General features: G+C 49.2%; 1 protein-coding gene across 1 annotated transcript; it reads left to right on the top strand.

The window, feature by feature from the left end:
- The first annotated feature begins 1,267 nt into the window (after positions 1-1,267).
- On the top strand, positions 1,268-13,914 carry LOC105567087. The gene is made up of 5 exons (XM_012021640.1): positions 1,268-1,674; positions 1,867-2,197; positions 8,644-8,757; positions 9,267-12,409; positions 12,485-13,914. Exons 1-5 carry the CDS (start codon positions 1,288-1,290, stop codon positions 12,938-12,940), a joined length of 4,431 nt encoding a protein of 1,476 aa, XP_011877030.1. The 5' UTR covers positions 1,268-1,287; the 3' UTR covers positions 12,941-13,914.
- The last annotated feature ends 6,252 nt before the right edge of the window (positions 13,915-20,166 follow it).

Below are 20,166 nucleotides of genomic sequence, written 5' to 3'. Positions count from 1 at the left end.
GAGTGAGGAGAGGCGGTCGCTTACGCGCTCACGTTACGATTCGCGTCGTGAAAGGTGTTAAACGAGGACTCGAGCGAGAGAGCGAGAGAGAGAGAAAACGGAGGCTCTCGGGGGATAATTGCAGGAAACGTGAGCGACGGCGATCGCGGTTGGACTCGACTGGTCGGGAAACCTCGCGACGTCTCGCCTCGCTCCGCCGCGGAGAATTCCGCTCTCGCGGCGAACGGCGACGTTTTTCGGGCGGCCGCGCGAATTCGCGGGGTCCCCCCCCCCCTCTGCGCGCCCTCCTACCCTCCTCCCTCGCGCGGCGCGAGAGGTGAAATCGCCGCGTCGCCTCGGCCCGGATGGAACGTCGCGCGACGACGGCCACGGCGCGTCGCAGTAACCTTGGGGCGCCGTCAAGGTAACCGGGATCTTCCGGGGGCGGCGAGAAACCGCGCCGGAGAACCGTCATCCGCGAGATGAAGACGAGCTCCAGCGTGCCTCGATCGATAGGCGCGCGGCCTTCGCCGGACTGACTTCCTCGCGCACGCAACGCGAGGGCGAACGCGCGCCGCGTTCACCAAGGAGCACGTGCACATCCCCGGTGGCGGCGGCGGCGGCGGCGGCGACTACGACTACGACTACGACGACGCTGGTGGTCGAACGACGCGGGATCGGCGGTTTGGCGATCGGTCGTCGCGGCAACCACGACGGGGGTGGCGAGCATCCGAGTCGAAGCATGTGATCTCCGCGGGGGTTCATCGATCATCACGCCGCCGCGCCACGCCGCGCCGCGACGCGCCGCGTCGCGAGGGAGGGATGTTGCCGCGGCCGCACATCGGCAGGATTACTTAACGTCGGCCCCCATGCGACCCGCGCCCGTCCCGTACGCCGATGGCCGGCGCGAATGACCGGCGACGACGAGCGGTGAGCGATAACGGCGGCGCGTAGACAGGTGGAGTATCGTTGGCCGTGCGAGAAAGTGTGTACGCGCGTCGCCGCCGCGCCGCGCCGTGGGAACGCGAGCGCGAGGGACAGGTAGGAAGCCGCAGCACAGGTGGCGGTGGTAAGGACGGACAGAGGGGAGAGAGAGGGAGAGAAAGAGAAAGGGGGAATTTAAGAGGGAGAGAGAAAGAAAAAGCGCTGTATTGTCCTGGGGGGCGAGACCTGGGAGAACTGTGGAAAAGGTATACAATGGAAGGATGTGCAACATGTCAGTGTAAGTGAATGACACATCGGGGGAGAAGGAGAGAGAGAGAGTGAAACGTGACTTGTAGGAGAAAGAGGGAGAGAGAAGCCCCAATAATGAAGGAACACGGCAACAAACAACTTCCGGCGGAGCCGGCGGCGAAGACGCTCAAGTCGCTGCTGAAGAAGCCGGGCCAGACCAAGGCGAAGTCGCAGAAGCATCGCGTGGTCATCAACGAGAAGCTGAACGAGTTCTTCGCGGCGGACTACATTATACTGATCAAGGAGGAGTGCTGCGCCGATTACGAGGAGGACTGCGACTGCTGCTACCAGGAGCACGAGTTTATGCGACTGGGCAACTGCAAGGAGTGCCGGGCGGAGTTGAACTTGCACTTCGGCATCGGCACCGGCGGCACCGGCACCGGCACCGGCACCGGCACCGGCACCGGCACCGGCACTGGCAACGCCAACGCCAACGGCAGATACGGCGAGATGGCGAGGGGTGTAGAGCAGGCGCTCGGCGATCATCGCGGCGGCGGGCCGCGCGGAAAGAGTCAGCAGGGTCGCGAGGACACGCGAGCGGAGGAGGACGAGGAGGAGGACGAGGAGGAGGCGGACGACGGCGAGGAGGAAGAGGACGAGGAGGAGGAACGGGAGGACGAGGAGGAGGACGAGGAGGAGAACGTCCACGGGAAGTTGGAGAAGGTGGTGTCGGCGACCGCGGCGACGACTACGACGGCGGTCACGTCGGCGGAAGCAAAGGAGGAGCGAGGAAGCGTGGCCGCGGAGGACGCGGCGAAGGGACGCCGAGACTCCCAGGAGGAGAGCGGGGCCGCGGCACCGTCGCCGCCGCCGCCGCCACCGCCGCGGCACGACCAGCAGGAGACGCTCAGCCCGCCGGAGGGCTACAAGGACGTGTGCTCCGACAGCGAGGTCGCCCCCAACGAGACGGCGGAGCAGCGTGGCCGCGTAGTCGCGTCGCCCGCGACATGCGCCGAGTGCAATTACTACCAGCAACAGGCAGCGGGTAAGGCGACCAGCGGCTCTGTTGCGTAACGTTATTTTCTCGATTGATACCTAGGCGACACGGAACACGCAACTTCCGTAACGTCCCCCGAGGCTGTCCCTCTTCCCTTCGACGATCGCGGCGCACATAGAGAAGAGAGAGATGAATTTTATAGAAACAAAACTTAATACAGGATTAAAGTTAGTCTTCTGATTGAGTCAATGTTAAACGTTAAATATTTCAAGACAATAGTACACGGTAATATCTCCTCAGGTAGGGATGATAGGTGATAAGCTAAACATTGAAGAAGTTGTGAATTTTCTCTTGAATATCTCAAAAAGTATTAGGCAAATCAAAAAATGTTTCGGACAAAAGTTGTTCATATTAATTAGTAGAATAAGATAGTATAATAAACAACAGGAGGTTCCGTTTAAAAAAATTGAAGGCGACCTTTGCGTGACCTTCAAGCAACTCGTCAAGGTCAAACTAATGGCACCATCTTATGTCCCCCTTCGAACCAAACAACTTTTATCTGAAACGTTTTTTTTCTGCGATCAAAGATAAGAAAGTTATTTGGGGTGGGACATTAAATTGGGACACCCTGTATAATTAACTTTTATTCGAGATCCGTTAACGTACGGTTGTTGTTCGGAAATTTTAGAAATTGACATCGCTATTAAGAATCCACTGACCACTGAGACACATGTGACATTATGAATTTGCTGCCATAGATTCGTGAACTCATTCTGTTTTGGCATAAATTAATTTTGTCGATTAACATTAGATTGTGCTTGAAGACGACCCGATAAAAGGTCGAAACTTTGTGACTTAAGTAAAAATCACCTTTTGTCGGTCTGGTCGACTTTATAAAAAAATTCTCCCTTTGTTTAATTACCACTGGCGACAATAAGCTTCGCTCAATTTTGTTGATATATAATTAACTTTGGAATATTATAATAACGTGACTCGTAGAAATGCAAGTTGATTTCGGCTCTTCTGTATAAACTTGCTGGATATCAGTTGCGACAGTTGACCTCTTAGGTTTAAATATACATGTACAGATTTTACTTTATTGCACACACACACATATATATATTCTATATATAACAAAATGAAAATCCATTTATATTCTAACGTGAGAGATCGACTGTCGTAACTGACATCTAGCAAATTCGTACAGGAGAGCCGAAAAATAGCTTGCATTTCGAGAAGTTATTCGTTATAATATTCTAAGTTTTGTTTAAGAGTACTTTTTTTTCAAGAAGATGATAATAAAATAAATAATTGAAGAGTTTGGTTGAGGTAAAAATCTCAAAATCGACAGTTTTGTAATTATAACAGGGTTTACTTCTCAGGTTCAAAAATGCACACACTCACATATAATGAAATCCAGAACGAAATAAAAAATCTCCTCAGAACGATATTTTTCCCTACGTAGGCTCACATTCTTAAGCTTTAATTCATCTGTCGATTAGCGAGATGCGACAAGTGTATAATAATAATAATATATTGAAAGGAAAGCGCCAAACTTTTCATTGGAAGCAATTATAGTTGGTAATTGCGGAAATTAGGGGAAATACTGAATATTGCAGCCTTGCCAATGAGGATTTGGACTCAAACAAAGCTTTGTATACCTATATCTATAAATATTCCCCCAGTAGAAGGATTAACTTTGCTCAGCAGATCCCTTAAGCCCTCGAGATTCTCATTTAGATAATTGAAGATTAAAATATAATCTCATCTATAATTGAATAAGAACATATTTTAGTAAAAAACGTCGCATGCTGCCTGGCTGAATCACTTTTAGTTTTCGCAAAATAGTCGAGCATTGCGCGACTTCCAATCGTACGCGAACCTTATCTCTTTTCGTTGCACGACGCGTAAGCAAAATAAAACAAATGAAAATAATAAACGCGATACACGTAAGCGTAAAGACTACAATTTTCGCTTTAGGCCCGGTCTACAATGAGTTGTTAGTCGTTAGTCAGAAGTCGGAACTATATGTCGGTCTTTTTTCTTCCACCCAGAAAGGAAAAGGATCAACATATAGTTGCGACTTCTGACTAACAACTAACGACTCATTGTAGACCGGGCCTTATTGTATGAAAAAACTACAGGATGGATACCAACTTGCATAGATTTAAAGCAGCGAGCTTGAAATTTAAAGAGCCGTACAAATGTTCTTCCCGTTAATGAAGAAGCGAACAGTTTCGTAATATGCCGCAACGAGCAGTCGCGTAACACAAAAAGCTTAACCTAACGACGTAAACCGTACAAGCGCACCCTTGAAGCTTTCAACATTCAGAAAACTTTTGATACGCACCACGTCGCTGATTAGACAAGGAAACAAGGCCTAATACAGCCCGTTATTATAGTCTAGCAACCGTGTAAAATATTCACTTGATTCATAAGAAACGCTCGCAACATTAATCCCCTTGCGGTACAAAATCATAACGGACACAAGGCTGCATGTTGCTCCTTCCTTCTTCTGCCGTACACTACTATAAATAATTTCTTTGAAAATTTATAGAGGCAAGTCCCCTATTACAAGACAGGCTCCCAATATGAGATAGCGGGGAGGGGGTTTCTGCTAAATTAATATCACCTGTTGGTTCCACCGTGAATTTATTGTTCTTGGGGTGAAATTTGCTTAGCGGAAAATTGATTGTTAGATCGTGTAATCGTTGCGAAAAAAAATAAAAGATTTACACAATAGATAGGACTTTCCTCTACCAATTTCTATTCGCGCAACAGTTCCAGATTTTCGTATCTCTGAATTCTTCGCACGCAGAGTGCCTTTAGGAGAGTTTTATCGAGCATTGCCAAAAACTGTGCGGGCTATCGTGAGATTTCGCCGCTTTAAATGAGCATTGCTCTGTGTCCATTGCGAATATAATTGCGAATGAAATTTAACACCGTTCGCATTTTAGATCGCCCGTATCAATTTGTAGTTACCGCATGCGTGTTAATATATTGCTCGTTCGCTATTATTTACGTGATATATATTTTTCGGAAAAACGTTTTCCCGCGTTGCTCGATTTAAAAGAATGAGTATGCTATTTCACAGTAGAATTCTAACAGAAATTGTCCGATAAACACTACATCCATAGATAAATCGCCGGCATTCATGTTTTTTTTAAAGGCCGATTACGTGAAAAATAGTAATTTTCGTTTGCGGGGTTTTTTTTACAAAAACAAAATGCGAAATAATTGGCGAGAAGGGAACAGTTTCGGAACGCGATAGCGTATCGCGCGCGCGCGCGCGTATTTGTAATGGGAGTCAATAATTGGAAACGATATGCTAATAATTCATATACTTTCTGCGTACGCCGGCACACGCATGATGAAAGTAATGATGCTACCGTATCTGAAGTTGAATCTATCAGCTTTAATGGAAAGGTGCAAATTAGAGGAATTGCATCGCGCGTCGCTCGGCTCTTTTCTCACACATAACCGGAGGAACAGTCCCACGATATCCCTTCACACAGGATGCGAATATAATAATGGTATTGTTTTTCATGAGTCTAGCCACGGTTGGTAAACCGTTTAAGAACATAGCTGGATTTTTATGCGCATTCCTTAGAATACCGAGGGAGCTTCTCAAAGGGAAATATATCTATGAATATTCAGAATTGTTCTATTTCGATAGTTAACGCCATTTCTCACGACATTCGCTTTTTTTTCTCTTTCTCTCTCTCTCGCTCTAAACGACAGCTACTGTGCCGCAGATTTTTTTGTTTTTCGAGCGTTCGGTTCTTTGTCAGAACTTAAAAATCTAGCAGATTGCGTCCACTGGAGGGGAGGGGGGGGGGGGGTTAAGAAATCGAAATGATATTTTTAATGTCGGTAGAGAGAGAAGGGAAGCTCGTGATCCGTGATACATTAATCGATTAGGGACTCCAGATCTACAATCGCGGTCACAAAATGCCAATGTACGTAGATACAGAGTATAGGCTTATTCGCGTATATCAACGCTCACCGGAAGCGCGGCCTAGCGTGACTCCGGTACTTCCCCGGGGAGAGATACCCGGTAAGAACACTTATATTTCTAACCAAACGATTCGCATTTTACGCTACGAAACGGAATACCTAAATTTTCCACCAGGCGTGAACATCGAGCACCAAGCACTTGCTCCGGGATCCACGGGGTATTTTCCGACAACGGAAGAAACGAAAAGGGGCGAAGGTGCGGCTCGAGTATGCATACTTTTTTTTCAGGGATTATATTTTATACAACTCGCAGTCCGCGCGTGTCCCGTAAACCAAACGAACCTTCCACGTGGATATTAGATTTGTTAAAACGCGTTTGACATAAGAGTCCGCGGCGTAGGGTCTTCATTGTTCGCCCGCGTACTTCGGATTCGCAACAGGTTGCGGTGCACATGAATGGAACAAACAAAAAAAAATATATACACTTCTCTCTAATGTGACACTTTTGAATGAGTCGCGTGTCACGCCCACGCGATACTAACGCGCGATAGAATTATACGGAGCAAATTGTATATAAAACGGGACACGACGTCGCGTCGGTTAAATATATTTTTCCCTGTAAATTCGCGCCGAGGCAATAGATCGTTCTCTCTTTGGACTTTCGCGACTCTCGAAATACGCGAGATCGCGTCCAAGACTTTCTTCTTCCGCAGCAAAGTCGGGAAGACAAGCTTCGTTTTCTTGCGACACGGTGAATGACGTGATATATCGCGTAGCACTGCAACAATAGAAAATATACGTCAGCGTTACTATTAATGGACGCCAGACTGCAGAAACTGCACAAAGTTATGCGAGCTGTGAATCGCTCGATACACAAGGCACGACTTTGAAAGTACATTAAATATCGATGGCCATCGGCTCCAACGAGAACAATAACTATTCTGTAATGAAGGAAACTTGCCTCCTTCGATTTTGATAACAATTGAGTGAGGGGTCTCCTTCGAAAACCCCACGATTCCATCTCGTCGAGTCGCTTTAAGGAAATTAAGCGATTTAAGAAAATTTTAAAATTTGATTTTTTAAACAATTGCCTCTTTTCCTCGTTACAGATCTCTAGATTTATTTCTTCCATGAATGCCACGATATATGCACCAAACATATATATATATATATATATATATATATATATCAAGATGTTTAAAGATTAGGTTTTTTTTTGCAAGAATTGTACCTTCTTCTTTCGTTACAGATTTCTAGATTTATTTCTTTAATGCGTGTCACGATGTACGTGCCAAGTATGTGTGTATAAAAAATTTAAAGGATCAGGTTTTTAAAAGAAATTACTTTTTCCTCTTTCGTTACAAATTTCCAGATTTATTTCTGTAATGGATCCCATGGCGCACGTACCAAATGTGTGTGTATCAAGAATTCAAAAGATCAGGTTTTTAAAAGAAATTGCCTTTTCCTCTTTCGTTGCCAATTTCTAGATTTATTTCTCGAACGAATGTAACGTACCGAGCACGTATATCAAAATTTTATAAGAATTGTTTCTCCCTCTTCCTTCATCACAGATTTATTTCTTTAATGGACGTTATGATACACCATGTGTATCAACATTTTTAAGAATTGTTTCTTCTTCTTTCATTACGGAGTTCTAGATTGATTTCTTTAATGGATATGTCATGTCATGAGGTATACGTATCAAAATTGAAAAGAAAAAAAAAGATTAGATACGGATCTCACACAGCCGGGTTTAATTGCGGAAAGTGTAGGTCCCGGTCTGTCGCTAAGATTTCGCATAATTTCGTAACCGAGAGCCGTCGAGCGATTAAACGCACGGCGAAATTAAACGTACGGCGTTTACGTAGATTCGACGCGATCAATATTACGTTAGACGCCGTGCACGCGGAATTTGCCCTCGACTGTGGGCCGCGCGCGGATATCTTTGAGGTGCGTTGAGATTATTCAGATTCGCGTGTTTCCTCGCGGCAGACCTTTCGCTCGTAGCTCAAAAATGCGGGCGTACGTCGCGTCGGGGGAGAAAAGTCGAGAGGGAGCCGGAGAGACGGAGAGAGCGCGTCTCTCCCTCCCGGGAGGTTCTCGCGATCTTTAGCGATCAAAGGAAGGTACGCGATTTCTGGCACGCCGCATGCACCTCTATCTCTTCCGGCGTATCTGCCGGGACGTCGCGATACAACCGCACCTGATAACAGATAAAGCGAGGTCCCTCGGCGAGATACTGCAGTACAGAAATGGCATTTGTGTCGGACGGCGCCGCTTCGCTCTTCGCGGCCTTTGACATGTCGGATTTAACACGCGGCGCGAGCACCACCGCGTCGATCTTGTATTATCCGAGGATCGTCGGTGAGTTACACGGCAGCGGTATGCGCCTCGCGTATCAGCTCATTGTTTCGAAGGCTGTAATAAACACGGCGGCGCGTAATGGACTCGTAATAATGCGCATATAATCGCGTAAAAGGCGTGAGGCCACGTTGTATACGTATGGGTATATTCGATCCTCGCCTCTTGTGTTCCAGAATGCGAGTCGAAGGATCGTGGGAATGAGCAGGATACGCAGGCCGGCAAGGACACGGTGCACGACGGCCCGAGGAGTTTGCAGGAGAAACAGCACCGGCCGCCGCCTCACCCCGGTATATCCTCCCTTCATTTTAAATCCGCCCGAGTATTCTCATCGCGGCAACCTATTTTTTACAAAATTGTGGCCCGCGGACAGGGATTTATTTGTCCCTCGGTCCGCGCCGCCGTCCGTACCGTCGGCGTTCGATTCGTTTGGCGATCTTTCGGGGCGCAGCGCGTACGGGACGTGACGTAAAACGGAGGATACTCGCGGATATTCGCGCGCATTTATAAATTCACAGCCGTGTAATAATTGATGACCGTTACCTCTCGAAAATGACGTAAATAAAGATGCGAAATCCGATAAGCTTGAGTAAATTAGAGGCACTTGGTTGCGTGTACCGCTCGTTCTAACGCTCTCGGCGCGTGGCGTGCAATAAGCGAGATAAAATTTTCTACGATGTAACGTTATCTCGCGAGGGCGCCCGCGCTTACGAACGAAAGCGTTCCAAGTTTAATTGCGTTTCGCGCCGCGTTAATATGTTTTTCCCCGTTCGATTACAGGTATACGGTTAACTCTCTCTGTTCGTAGATCTGCACCATCGTTATCTCGTGGAAACAATAACGATGACGACTGTTACGGAGCGGCGCATCGTGCGGGAGATTAGCGAGGAGGAGCGGAAGGACTGCCTCGGGCGGTCCGACGCGGATAAAGATAAAAGCGTTTGCGACGCCCCGAAGGACAACGGTTTTAATCCGGCGCTCTGTCCCGGGACAGGCGGCCCGATGTCGAGCGTTCACGAGAATCCGGCGCAGCTCGCCGCGCGGTGCAACGACTCGGACGTCACGGAGGATCGTGACGGTAATGCAAACGCCAAAAATTCGACGGACAAAAGAGCGGCAGCGGCGGCGGAAGCGGAACGCATCAGCGATCAAACGGCGCCGGGTGAGCAGTCGCGCGAGCAGGACGCGAAAGAGCTGTCCCTCGTTTTCAAGCTGGGCAACGTGTCCCTCGCCAGTAACAGCCTGAAGCCGAATTCCGCGGTGAGACAGCTCTTTCCCAACCCGAAGTTCATCTCGCCGCCGCCGGTGCCGGCGAACAAAGCGGGCTCGGCCTGCCCGGAACACTCGTCGGACGAAGCGCACAAGTTTCTGATTACCGCGGAGAGTTTGCGGCTGTTCGACGCGGTCAAAAAGTCGACGGTCCCCGGTGGCTCCTACGAGTCGCCGGAGTGCGAGTCCAGCTCGATCAAGAGGTCCATCGAGCGGAACACCCTGCGACGGAGCCTAATCGGCAAGTACAACACGATCACGCGCAAGAAGAATCTGCGCCCGAAAAATCTGTCGCTGGAGGAGCGGATCAGGCAGCTCACGTGCGTCGATCAGGACGACGAGAACCTGGACACGACCGACAGTTCGGACAACACGAATTCCACGAGCGACGCCAAGTACGGCGGGGATCTCTCGATACGAACGTCGCCGCTGGGCGAGGAACGGCCTATGTGCGAGTCGCTGCCGGCGAGCGTGGCCTCGACGGAAACCACTGCCATTTTAACGATGGTGTCGACGAGATCGAACTCCTTGACGTCAGCGGCGACGGCGACGACGATGACGACGACGACGACGGCGGCGGCGGCGGCGGCGGCGGCGACGGCGGCGGCGAACGCGATAGCGAACACGCACGGACACAACGCGATAGGGATGCCGATGCTGGTCACGGACAATCCGCCGAATCAGTCCACCTACAGGAAGATCACAGACCTGTTCGCGCACAAGAAGAACGTCCAACCGAATCTACCCGATCTCGGGATAGGCCCGGCTGGCAGAAATCTCCTCGCCAAGGAGTGCCAGTCGAAAAATTCGCTGACGAAGATGAACTCGGATGTGCGGAGGCAATTGCTGGCGAGCCTGGCGCCGTTGTCCTGCGTCACTGTCAACAGCTCCGACGCTCAGGACGACTACTACCGAAACGACTCCAGAATGTTGGCGTCCGCGAACCGTGAATCGATAAACTACAACTCGGACTCGTCGTACAGCTTAGAAGACATAGAGGCGGCTTTGAACGGCGAGGACAGGAAGTACGCCGGTCAACCGGACGTAACGAGATGCACGCCGATAGGCAGCAGACCCGACATCGGCGACAGCACCGCCGACGAGCTGCTCGCGTTCGTCGAGCAGGACAAGTCGAGGATGGAGCGGATAAAACGCCGCTACAACGAGCCGGAGGACCGTTACACGTTCATTAACGGCTACCATTCCGAGGACAAGGCCGTGAACACATCGTCCGAGAACTATGATGGCAAGGTCGTTAAAAATCACGACGGCAGGGACGCGCAGGCGGATAACGAGGAGGAAGAGGACGACGACGAGCTCAACGATTACGGGTTCAATCGACGGCCGTCGGTGACGGGTATCAAGCAACAGTACGAGGCTACCAACGAGGCCGCCGTCCATCGGGCGCGGTCGTGTGCCGGCGCGGCTAACAATGACGCGAGATCCGGCACGATGTGGCCAATGTATTGCGACGTGAACGGCGACAAGATTGACGCAAAGTCCCTGCTGCCCGCCGACGGGGGGGACGAAGCGATCCCCATGGCCGCAGACGCGTACGCGATGGGCAACTTCGAGCGGGACACGAATACGATCAATCGCATAAACACGATGCAGAAGCAGATCGACGACATTTATCAGACTATCGCCGAGAGCACGGCGGCAACGGCGAACATCCAGGGCATCCCCGAGCACACGACTTATCTGGAGAACGCGATACCGCGGCAGTTCGTCAGAACGCCGTCCGGCGACGGCGCCGCGCACTTGTACGCCGAGCACAGGAACGGTCATCATTATTTCCAGGAGCAACAGCAGCTGTCGAGCACGCGCATGCTGCGCATCGCGGGTGGCGGCGGTAGCGGTGGGACCAGCAGCAACGACGATATCGCGGGCGCGATATACACCAACACCCTGTCGAAGATGCAACGCCGCAACCCGCCGGTGACGATCGCCAACTATCACTGCAACGTGATGCCCGGCGGTGCCATGCCCGGCGTCAGCAAGTGCTACCGCACCATGTACTTCGTGCCGTACAGCGGCATGTCGGACCCCACGTATCAGAACATACAGCGCATCCTGCCGCCGCACTCCTCCCCGAACTACGCCAGTCACATCGAGCGGTATCCATATCCCCGTCTGAACAAGACCAATCAGCAACAGGCGTTGTACTATAACGCGAATCGTTCCGCCACGTCGCACTCCAATTTAAATACATCGCCGCCCATCCCGCCGCCGCCTCCGCCGCCGCCGCCGCTCGTGTCCGTCTCGAGTCCAAATTCCATGCCGTTGCAAAGCGGCCAGCAGGCCCTGCATCTGCACATACATCCCCATCAGACCGAGGACTTCCGCTCGCCCAACATCGCCTTCTCCCCTGTGCCTCACTCGGCGGTGCATCCCATGCAGTTTCATCATCAGCATCAGCATCAGCATCAACACCAGCATCAGCATCAGCACCAGCATCACCACGGCGAGATGGCGTCGTACCGCGTGCCCATGGCGACGCAGCAGTCGCCACCCTCGTACACGGTGATCGCCCCCTCGAGGTGCATCCCGGCGAGTAACCAGGACGGCTATCCGCTGTACCCGGCGCACCTGGCACGCGGCGCCACTGCTACCGGCACCACCGCGGCCACCGCCGCCGCCACCGCCGCCGCCGCCGCCGCCGTCGCCGCGGACGTGCAGACGCAAACTATTTCCATCGCGGCTGCCTCATCATTTTCGTCGTCGTCATCCTCGTCGTCTTCCTCCTCGTCGTCCTCGTCGTCGTCCTCGGCGTCGGCGTCCGCACTGTCGTCCTCATCCTCGACCACCTCGGCTGCCGCTTCCCTAAAATGCACCGGAGTCATGACAAACAGCAACAAGAGCTCCGAGCAGATCCTGGGAACGTCCTACGGTGGCGGCAACGCGCAATCCGGAGGCGTCACTTGTCCGGCGTCGTCAGCGACGACGGCGGCGCCCATCGTCGGCTCCTCGGCGACAGTGATGCAGTTGCCGCGCGTCATCAACACGTGCGCGGTGACGGAACGCGGGGTCCCCGAGGGCGCCGCCAGCATGCCCGCCCGGGACTTCCCGCAGCCGACCCTCGCCCCGGCGAGTTCGGCGCCGCACGTCCTGCTCATGTCCAACTCTTACGTCGATCCCAATGCCAGTCTCATGCCCGCCACGGCCAATACCCCGAACACGGTGTACTACGCCATGAACGTCTGAGACCCACGAGGGACACGTAGCTACGAGAAACGTCCGACAAACGCCTAGAGAAATCTCGCGTGGAAACGTACAACTTGTCTCACGGAGTTGTTTGCGTTGCCCGGGAGGTATACGAGTCTTTTCACTGCTATGTCTCGAGTGATTCTGACGCGATTCGTAAGTGACGAGGCCGCGTGGTGGAAAGATTCGCCGTCTTCTCCGTCTGTTAATTGCACGTACGTGGCAGAAATCGCCAATGCCTCGTTGTCATCTGCTAGGATGACACTTCTCGAGCCCTACTTGAATTCTATCTTGATCCGGTTTTCGTCTCTTCCTCGTTTTCCTATCTTGCGTTACTTTTTATCTATTCACAGTCTCAACGTTGCAACTCTTTTCGACGGCTGATTTTGGCCAAGAGAATCATATCCAAAGAGCCTGTTGATCGGTAGACGTACGAGAAATGCACTTTTAAAGAGGTGACGACTGGGGAGCAATGTCTCTCTTTGGAGAAACGGAAACATACGCATTGCGAACTTTTCATTGATATATATATATATATATATACATATATATCATAGCAAGAATAGCGTACAAACGTATATGTGTACATGTTGTGCTAGATTACAGTTACATTAAATGCTCTTCGATATTATTTTCGTTAGTTGACAACGTACGAGACCATCCGCCACGCGATGTCCGTGCGTTTCATCGCGGAATAACGATAACATTAGTACGAAAATTATATCACTTTACACGCTCGTTATTATCACAATATTGTAATACTGTACAAACTTTTTATGGCACTGTAGATACCGTCACTGTAGATCTATGATTCTAGATTTGTTCCTATATCTACAGCATTGTAGATATCGCGACGAAGATATCGATAGTGACTTTGTGTTAGATAGTATCATTAAATTTATGATCCGGCGGAGTTGTTAATTGTTTTGAGTGACGAGACTTTGTAAATCGCGGTCGTTCCGGTCACGTTAACGTTAAATCGCATTGCGCGCGGGACGACGAAATCGTAGGGGGGGGGGGGAGGGATTGTCACGGAGGGAACAATGTGTCGTAAGAATTTCTCTTGGTCGGAGACATGGCTGCCACGTGTATTTATATTCCACGGAAAGGAGGAACCGTCTCTCACTTTGATGTGTGTTTTCGTAGTAAAATCGCTTCGAGTTTTCTTCTCCCCGAGCGGAGGAGCTGTTCGTGAATTTCACTTATACGCTTCATGCCAAATTAAGACGTATCAATGCCTCTAGTCAGTATAAAATTAGTCTACGATAAGAGACACGAACGCCAAAAACAAAGAGAGAAAAAGAGAGAGAGAGAGAGAGAGAGAAAGAAGGTAGGATGCGATTTACCCATAAGTTAATTTCTTAGCGGCGCGCCGCTTTGATTGACGGGCCGCCGGGAGTCCCCGGATCGTGTAACGGGGAATCCCCCGCGGGCCCGTCAGACGCGCGTTAATCGAAACCAAAATTAAGCGTAGCGCATCCGTTCGCCGTTCACGTAGAGAAGCGACGGTGTTTAACGATAATGAAATTTCTTAATGACGACAAGTATTATGTACGCACAGGGAGTAAGTACAAAATGCTCTGCGATGCTAGAAAACAGGATATTTGTTACGTCGCGCTCATCCCTCAGTCACACGCATTTACATATTCATACATACACATGCGCACGCTGACATTTCATTGGGAACTCGTTGAAAGTACAACCAGTATTTCGTGAATGTTGTCTCGTAGTCCGCGTTCATAGATCACCTTACTCTACCGAAGACTCTCGATGGTACGCAGTTCGATTAGACAATATAGGGACACATCTACCCCCTTTTTTAACGTAGCGACCCTCGCCGCTACGATCGCTTCACTTTCGAAGCCCGTATCCCTGTGAAACAATACAAGTAGTCCCTTCAAGACGAGATCGAAGAATAATCGCACGGCCTATACAGTTTACTCAGCGGGAAATAAGATAGATACTTATTTATTTTCTTCGTGCCAAATCACATCGCGACGACTCGTGGCGGTGTAGCAGGATACGTGTCGCGACTTGAGCGACTGGAAATACCGAGGGCCAGGTAGATTGACCACGAAATAGATGTTAAACGCGTCTGATAGTCAATTACCGCGAGATCATGATCCTGACGGGAATTGAAGGGCCGGGAAACCGAACAGAAACGTTTTTGTCACACCGAGAGGATGAGGACGGATGCAAATCGATAACAATTTCCATTTAATAGGTGTTAATCGATCGTGTAATGCGACAAGCGTTGAAAGGTGTCACTCTTCGATTTGTTATTCTCGCGCGAGAGTGTTAACACGTGTATTGTTCAAACGATAACTTTAAATAGTAGGCTACTTATCGCGGTGATACGTGAGATAGTAAGAACGGCGTATATCGCGAATAGAAAATATATTATTATTTATAACAGTTGATATATATTATATATATATATTGTATATTATATTATTTATATTTATATATGCGTATAGGAGATATAACGATTAGGTTTGATTCTGTTATAGCGTTGGCACGGCCGAAGATTTTCGTGTAATCCGCTGAATTCAATTGCAAGGTGATACGCGAGATTGATTCGCGAGTCTGCTGATGCAGGGCTTTAGCATGCACACGGAAAGCTCCCCCTTTTGTCGATGAATTCTACGCGTTTCGCTAAATTCACGGATATAGAAAATAACTCTGACCTTTTCGCGAGAAAAGGTTGGATAGATATATCAAGTAACTTCGGTCTACATCACATTGGCGGTGTTATAAATAAATTATGGTAGGTGTATAACTGCGTAAAACAAATGTTGCGTGTCGGCAATGCAATGTGAATCGTTGTATTGGCTCGACCTCGATTACTTAATTAACGCACTTCACTTTTAGTAATCTTACCGGCGCGGAATGCGTGAGTCGCGCGACGCAGGAGCCCGCTCGTTTATCGTATGTCTTATGTCTACGCCTTGTCCCGGGGATCCCAACTCAATCTACGACGAATTCACAGGGTACACCTGCGTGATGTGATTATAGTGTGTTTTACACATCTATACCAAAGTTGCGTTATGATGAAAATTAATTATACTACTGTTACAATTGTTTCGATGTATGCATTCCGGGCTTGAAAGCGGTTTCGTTTAGGCGAAGTCGCTTACGGCTCCAATTTTATTTGTAGAGCATTACTTTTAGATCTGCAGGGACTTTTGATATTCTTATTATCAGAATGTTAATGGCTCCTGATATTTTTATACCGCGTGTTATAATACTACTTTTAGAGAGTGGTAATCAATATTATAAGTATAGTTGTGCGGAAACAGGTCACGAGTTCTGTTCTAGAGGATAATTTTATAAAGTAACATCCTCTCCGTGAATAGAGAGGCTTCGCAAGTATTACCGTGTTAACTTTCCAAAACGTTTGGATATGCTTCTTGTGATACCGTCAACTTCCGTTACGCGCGTCTTACATTTTCCGTAACTCGTCTGTTACTATTCTGCAACTTTCTTATCGGGGACGTTTCGTGAAATCGCCACGAAGGCGAGATCGGCTCCTAACTGGTTCAAACGTATCGATCGCTCTTAACACGCGTCTATTTATCTCGATTGTCGATTCCACGGCGAAAAAGTTTGGGCGAATACCGGCGTGAGCCAATTGCGTCGCGGTGCTGGTAATTGAAGAGAATAAACTCCCCGGGGTTACCTTCTGCCGTGCTTCCGAGTAATTTTTCGAAGTGAATCTTCGGAAGACGCGAAGGAATATCTCTCGGGACGCGCCAGCTCGTTCGCGTCTCGCGCATTTAATCTGTCAAATCTTTCGGCTGTAAACACACGATCCCTCGGGTGGCCGCGCTGAGATGCCTCTCGTCGCAGATCTCGCTTCTCGTTAATGATCTTGCAACGCCAAAGACACGCTCGCCCCGAATTTCGTTATCCAACGTATAGAACGTACCTTACCGTAAATTTTATTACTCGTTTCGTGAGAAACGTACGATATCGGCGAAGTTACTTTCGTTTTAATCATCGCGAAAGCACAATAACTTGCAGTCCTCCTACTTGATACTAAAGAGACTCTAAGGAGCTTTACTTGCGTAAGAAACTTTTTATTATTTATACATTCTTTGTTGACCTTTTTGTATATAAATATATATGTGTGTACGTATGTAAGTATATTCTCTGACATTTTATCGAGACATAAGATTTACTATAAATGAACGCCTGTTTGCGCATTGTGAAGTATGAGGTATTTTATATTATGCGGCGGCGGAGCGATGCAGACTCTCTTGAGGCCATCGATTCCTCGTGAAGACAGCTTTACCAGGGTTCGTTCCGATTATAAACGAATGCCGCGAGTAACTTGACGTACGCGCGCGTGAGATTCGGCGGGAGTACTTAACGCGCGGATTTTTCGGCCCCGAGAAAGTCTCTGCGAGACAACCGGATGTATTTTGCGGTGACCCCCTCGCCCGCTCGGAGGCGAACGCGAGCGTACGCGAAGCGATGTAATAGCGAATCGAGCAGTATTATAAGTCACGTATCCATTAAGCTATTCGGATAATCGTTGTGCTCCTTATGGAATTAGAGAATTGCACTGTAACGCAGGATATATACTTTGTCGAACCCTCAGAGCTCCTCGAGCGAGAGTTTGGCCGCCGTTTAAGCGAGTTTCGCTCGACCATGCGTGTCGAACTGAATACGAAGAACTTAATATTTTACTGCTACCTTTTACAGATCTATTTATTATACAGTCGTAATATTTATATGTATCAACTATTGAATTAAATTCGGCTTTGCGCTAGTAAGTCGATACTAAACCGATTTGAATGCGTTTTTTTTTTAGAAGCGCACCGCGGTTAGTCTGAGGATGACGGACGGCGCCCAAACTCCCGGCTCGATCAGGTGCTCTGCCCTTCTCTCTTGCGTAGGGCGACGCGAAGTATCGCAAACGCAAGATTGTTGGACATATGCAGGTTGTCTCATCGATGAGTTTTCAGGCGGGGGACGCATCGGCAAGAAGGGAAATCGACGTCCCAGCCGCTACTGCGTCGAGCTTTTGTGAAATAGCTACAAGTTAGCTGGCTACGCATTTCTCGAAACTAGAACTTGGACCAAGTTCTAGCATCGTGGACACAGGCCTTAACAAAGTAATCTTACAAGTTTCTCTCTTGCACAGGATACGCGCGATGTCACGTGAAAAAGTGGGGATGAGACAACCTGTCCAATAATCCTGTCGCAAACGCGGGACCCCGCGAAGTCGTTGAAGCCGAGGGGGTGATTGAGGGGACGCGTTCCCGCGTCTCCTCTGCATTTACACTTAGAGATGCGAATTGTAGCCCGGGAGGACACACGTGGAATTAATCTAGAGGAAGGGGAGAGAGAGCCCTAGCTTTTCTTTCTTGTTTTACGTCAAGCGCGCTGATCAAACCTCTCGGAGGTCTGATCGACCCGGCGGGACGAACGGGGCGATCGATGAAGAGTCAATCGTGCGCCGACGGGAGACGAGGAGGAGATTTGCCAAAAAGATCGAGTCGATCAGATCTCGCCTTCCGAGAGGCTCGATTATAAATGCGAACGTGCGGAAGAACTCGAATCTGTGAAAAGTCGAGGTGATTTCCTCAAAAAAAAAAACTATGTAATCGAATGTTTATTAACTTTCCTTAGCGCACTCACGAAGAGGCATGCACATCGACACACGTTCATTCACCCATTCACTCTTTAGCGTACCGATAGGTCTTATTAATGTCTTAATACTCAGTGGATCGATCGATAAACTCTGTGCGAGATATGCGTATTCGTATTATCACCTCCTCCACCTTGTGTACTTGTGTAAAGGACCCCGTCGATTATTATAGTCCCGTAGTCTCGGCGATGTTAGCGGCTACTTTGTATCGAGTGCTCTTAACGGTCTAAATATCGATGGCACTTAACACGTGGCGCCGATAAGTCCGTCGCGCCACGTGCACCCTCCAAGGGGGAAACGTTCAGGGTGGTGGGCGCGTGCGACGCGGAAGAATTCGAATACCTTGAAGAGGATGAGGGCATAATGTAATAAAAACCGACGCTGAGGACCGTTAAGGGTTTGGCGTTTTGTATGTAAGACGAATGTGTGTGTGTGTGTGTGTGTGTGTGTGTGTGTGCATGTGTGTGTGTATGTGTGTGGGACCCATTGAAGAATCCCCCCGGGGAGGCGAAACTTTCCGTCGTGTCCTCGATCGCGTCGACGGCACACGAGGACGGCACGGCTACGCTGGAACACTCGGCGACTCCGTAGGATACAAGAGAAGCAATAGGACAAGTGCCAAAAGCTCGTTTCGTCACCGCCAACGTCCGGAGCGCGCACTGCTAGCCGTCGATCGGCCATACGCATGCATTTCTGTAATTAATCTGAAGGAAACGAGAGGAAAGGGGAATGGTAGAGAGGTGCGCTAGAACGGGACGGCCGATATTGGAGTTCACGGTCGGCTGAAGAAGTGGCACACGTGTAGTCGAATTAGAAGTTATATATCGTGAGATACGATAGTGCGAATTTTTTTTCCCCCAAAACGAGCCAGGATAACCCGCGTGGGCGGGAGCGTGCGATGCGAGATATTGGAAAATTTCGGTTCGGATCGTAATTTCTATCTGGATAAGAAAACACCGGTATAATGCGAAAAGCGGGCACAGCCGAGCGCCGTTCGTGAGATTTGTAGACATAGGACGCTCGCTCGAATCATCCCGCTTGTTGAGCGGCGTTCGTTAAACCCTTTGACGCTGGAACTTTGGAGTTTTACAATTTAGAGGAGGAACAGAATTTCTTCGTATTTGTACCAATGTTAATTGTTTATTTGAAAACATTATCCGTCATTTGAGATATTTATATTCCGAAGAGGACAAATAGTTAATGACGTGGAAAATAAAGGCAGACTTTTAAACGTTCGAAAAACAAGTTCACGATCACATGGACGCTCGCGTTAAAGGGCTCAGAAGTATTTTCCCCGTCACTCGATGTATCTTCTTACACTTTCAACAGTCCAGCTGTCCTGTTTAATTAATTTCCGTCTCGCGTATGTGCGAGCGAGACGTACTTGAGATTTTCTGTAAGATTGCTATATTTAGACTGATTAGCGACCGGTGTAATCGCAGAAAATTTAAATGTGTAGGTGTATTATTCCGCAATGTTACGTAACGTGGCGAACGATAAGCCCGTCAACTAGACGGATACGACGCGTAGGGATAAGGTATTTGACTGAGAAGGACCGGCATGTTTCTGT

Source organism: Vollenhovia emeryi, unplaced genomic scaffold (genome assembly GCF_000949405.1).
Source record: "Vollenhovia emeryi isolate VEMERY1.0 unplaced genomic scaffold, V.emery_V1.0 DF939141.1, whole genome shotgun sequence".
Taxonomy (NCBI): Eukaryota; Metazoa; Arthropoda; class Insecta; order Hymenoptera; family Formicidae; genus Vollenhovia; species Vollenhovia emeryi.
Note: the sequence above shows the minus strand (reverse complement) of the source record. Positions and strands in the feature narration are given on the sequence as shown.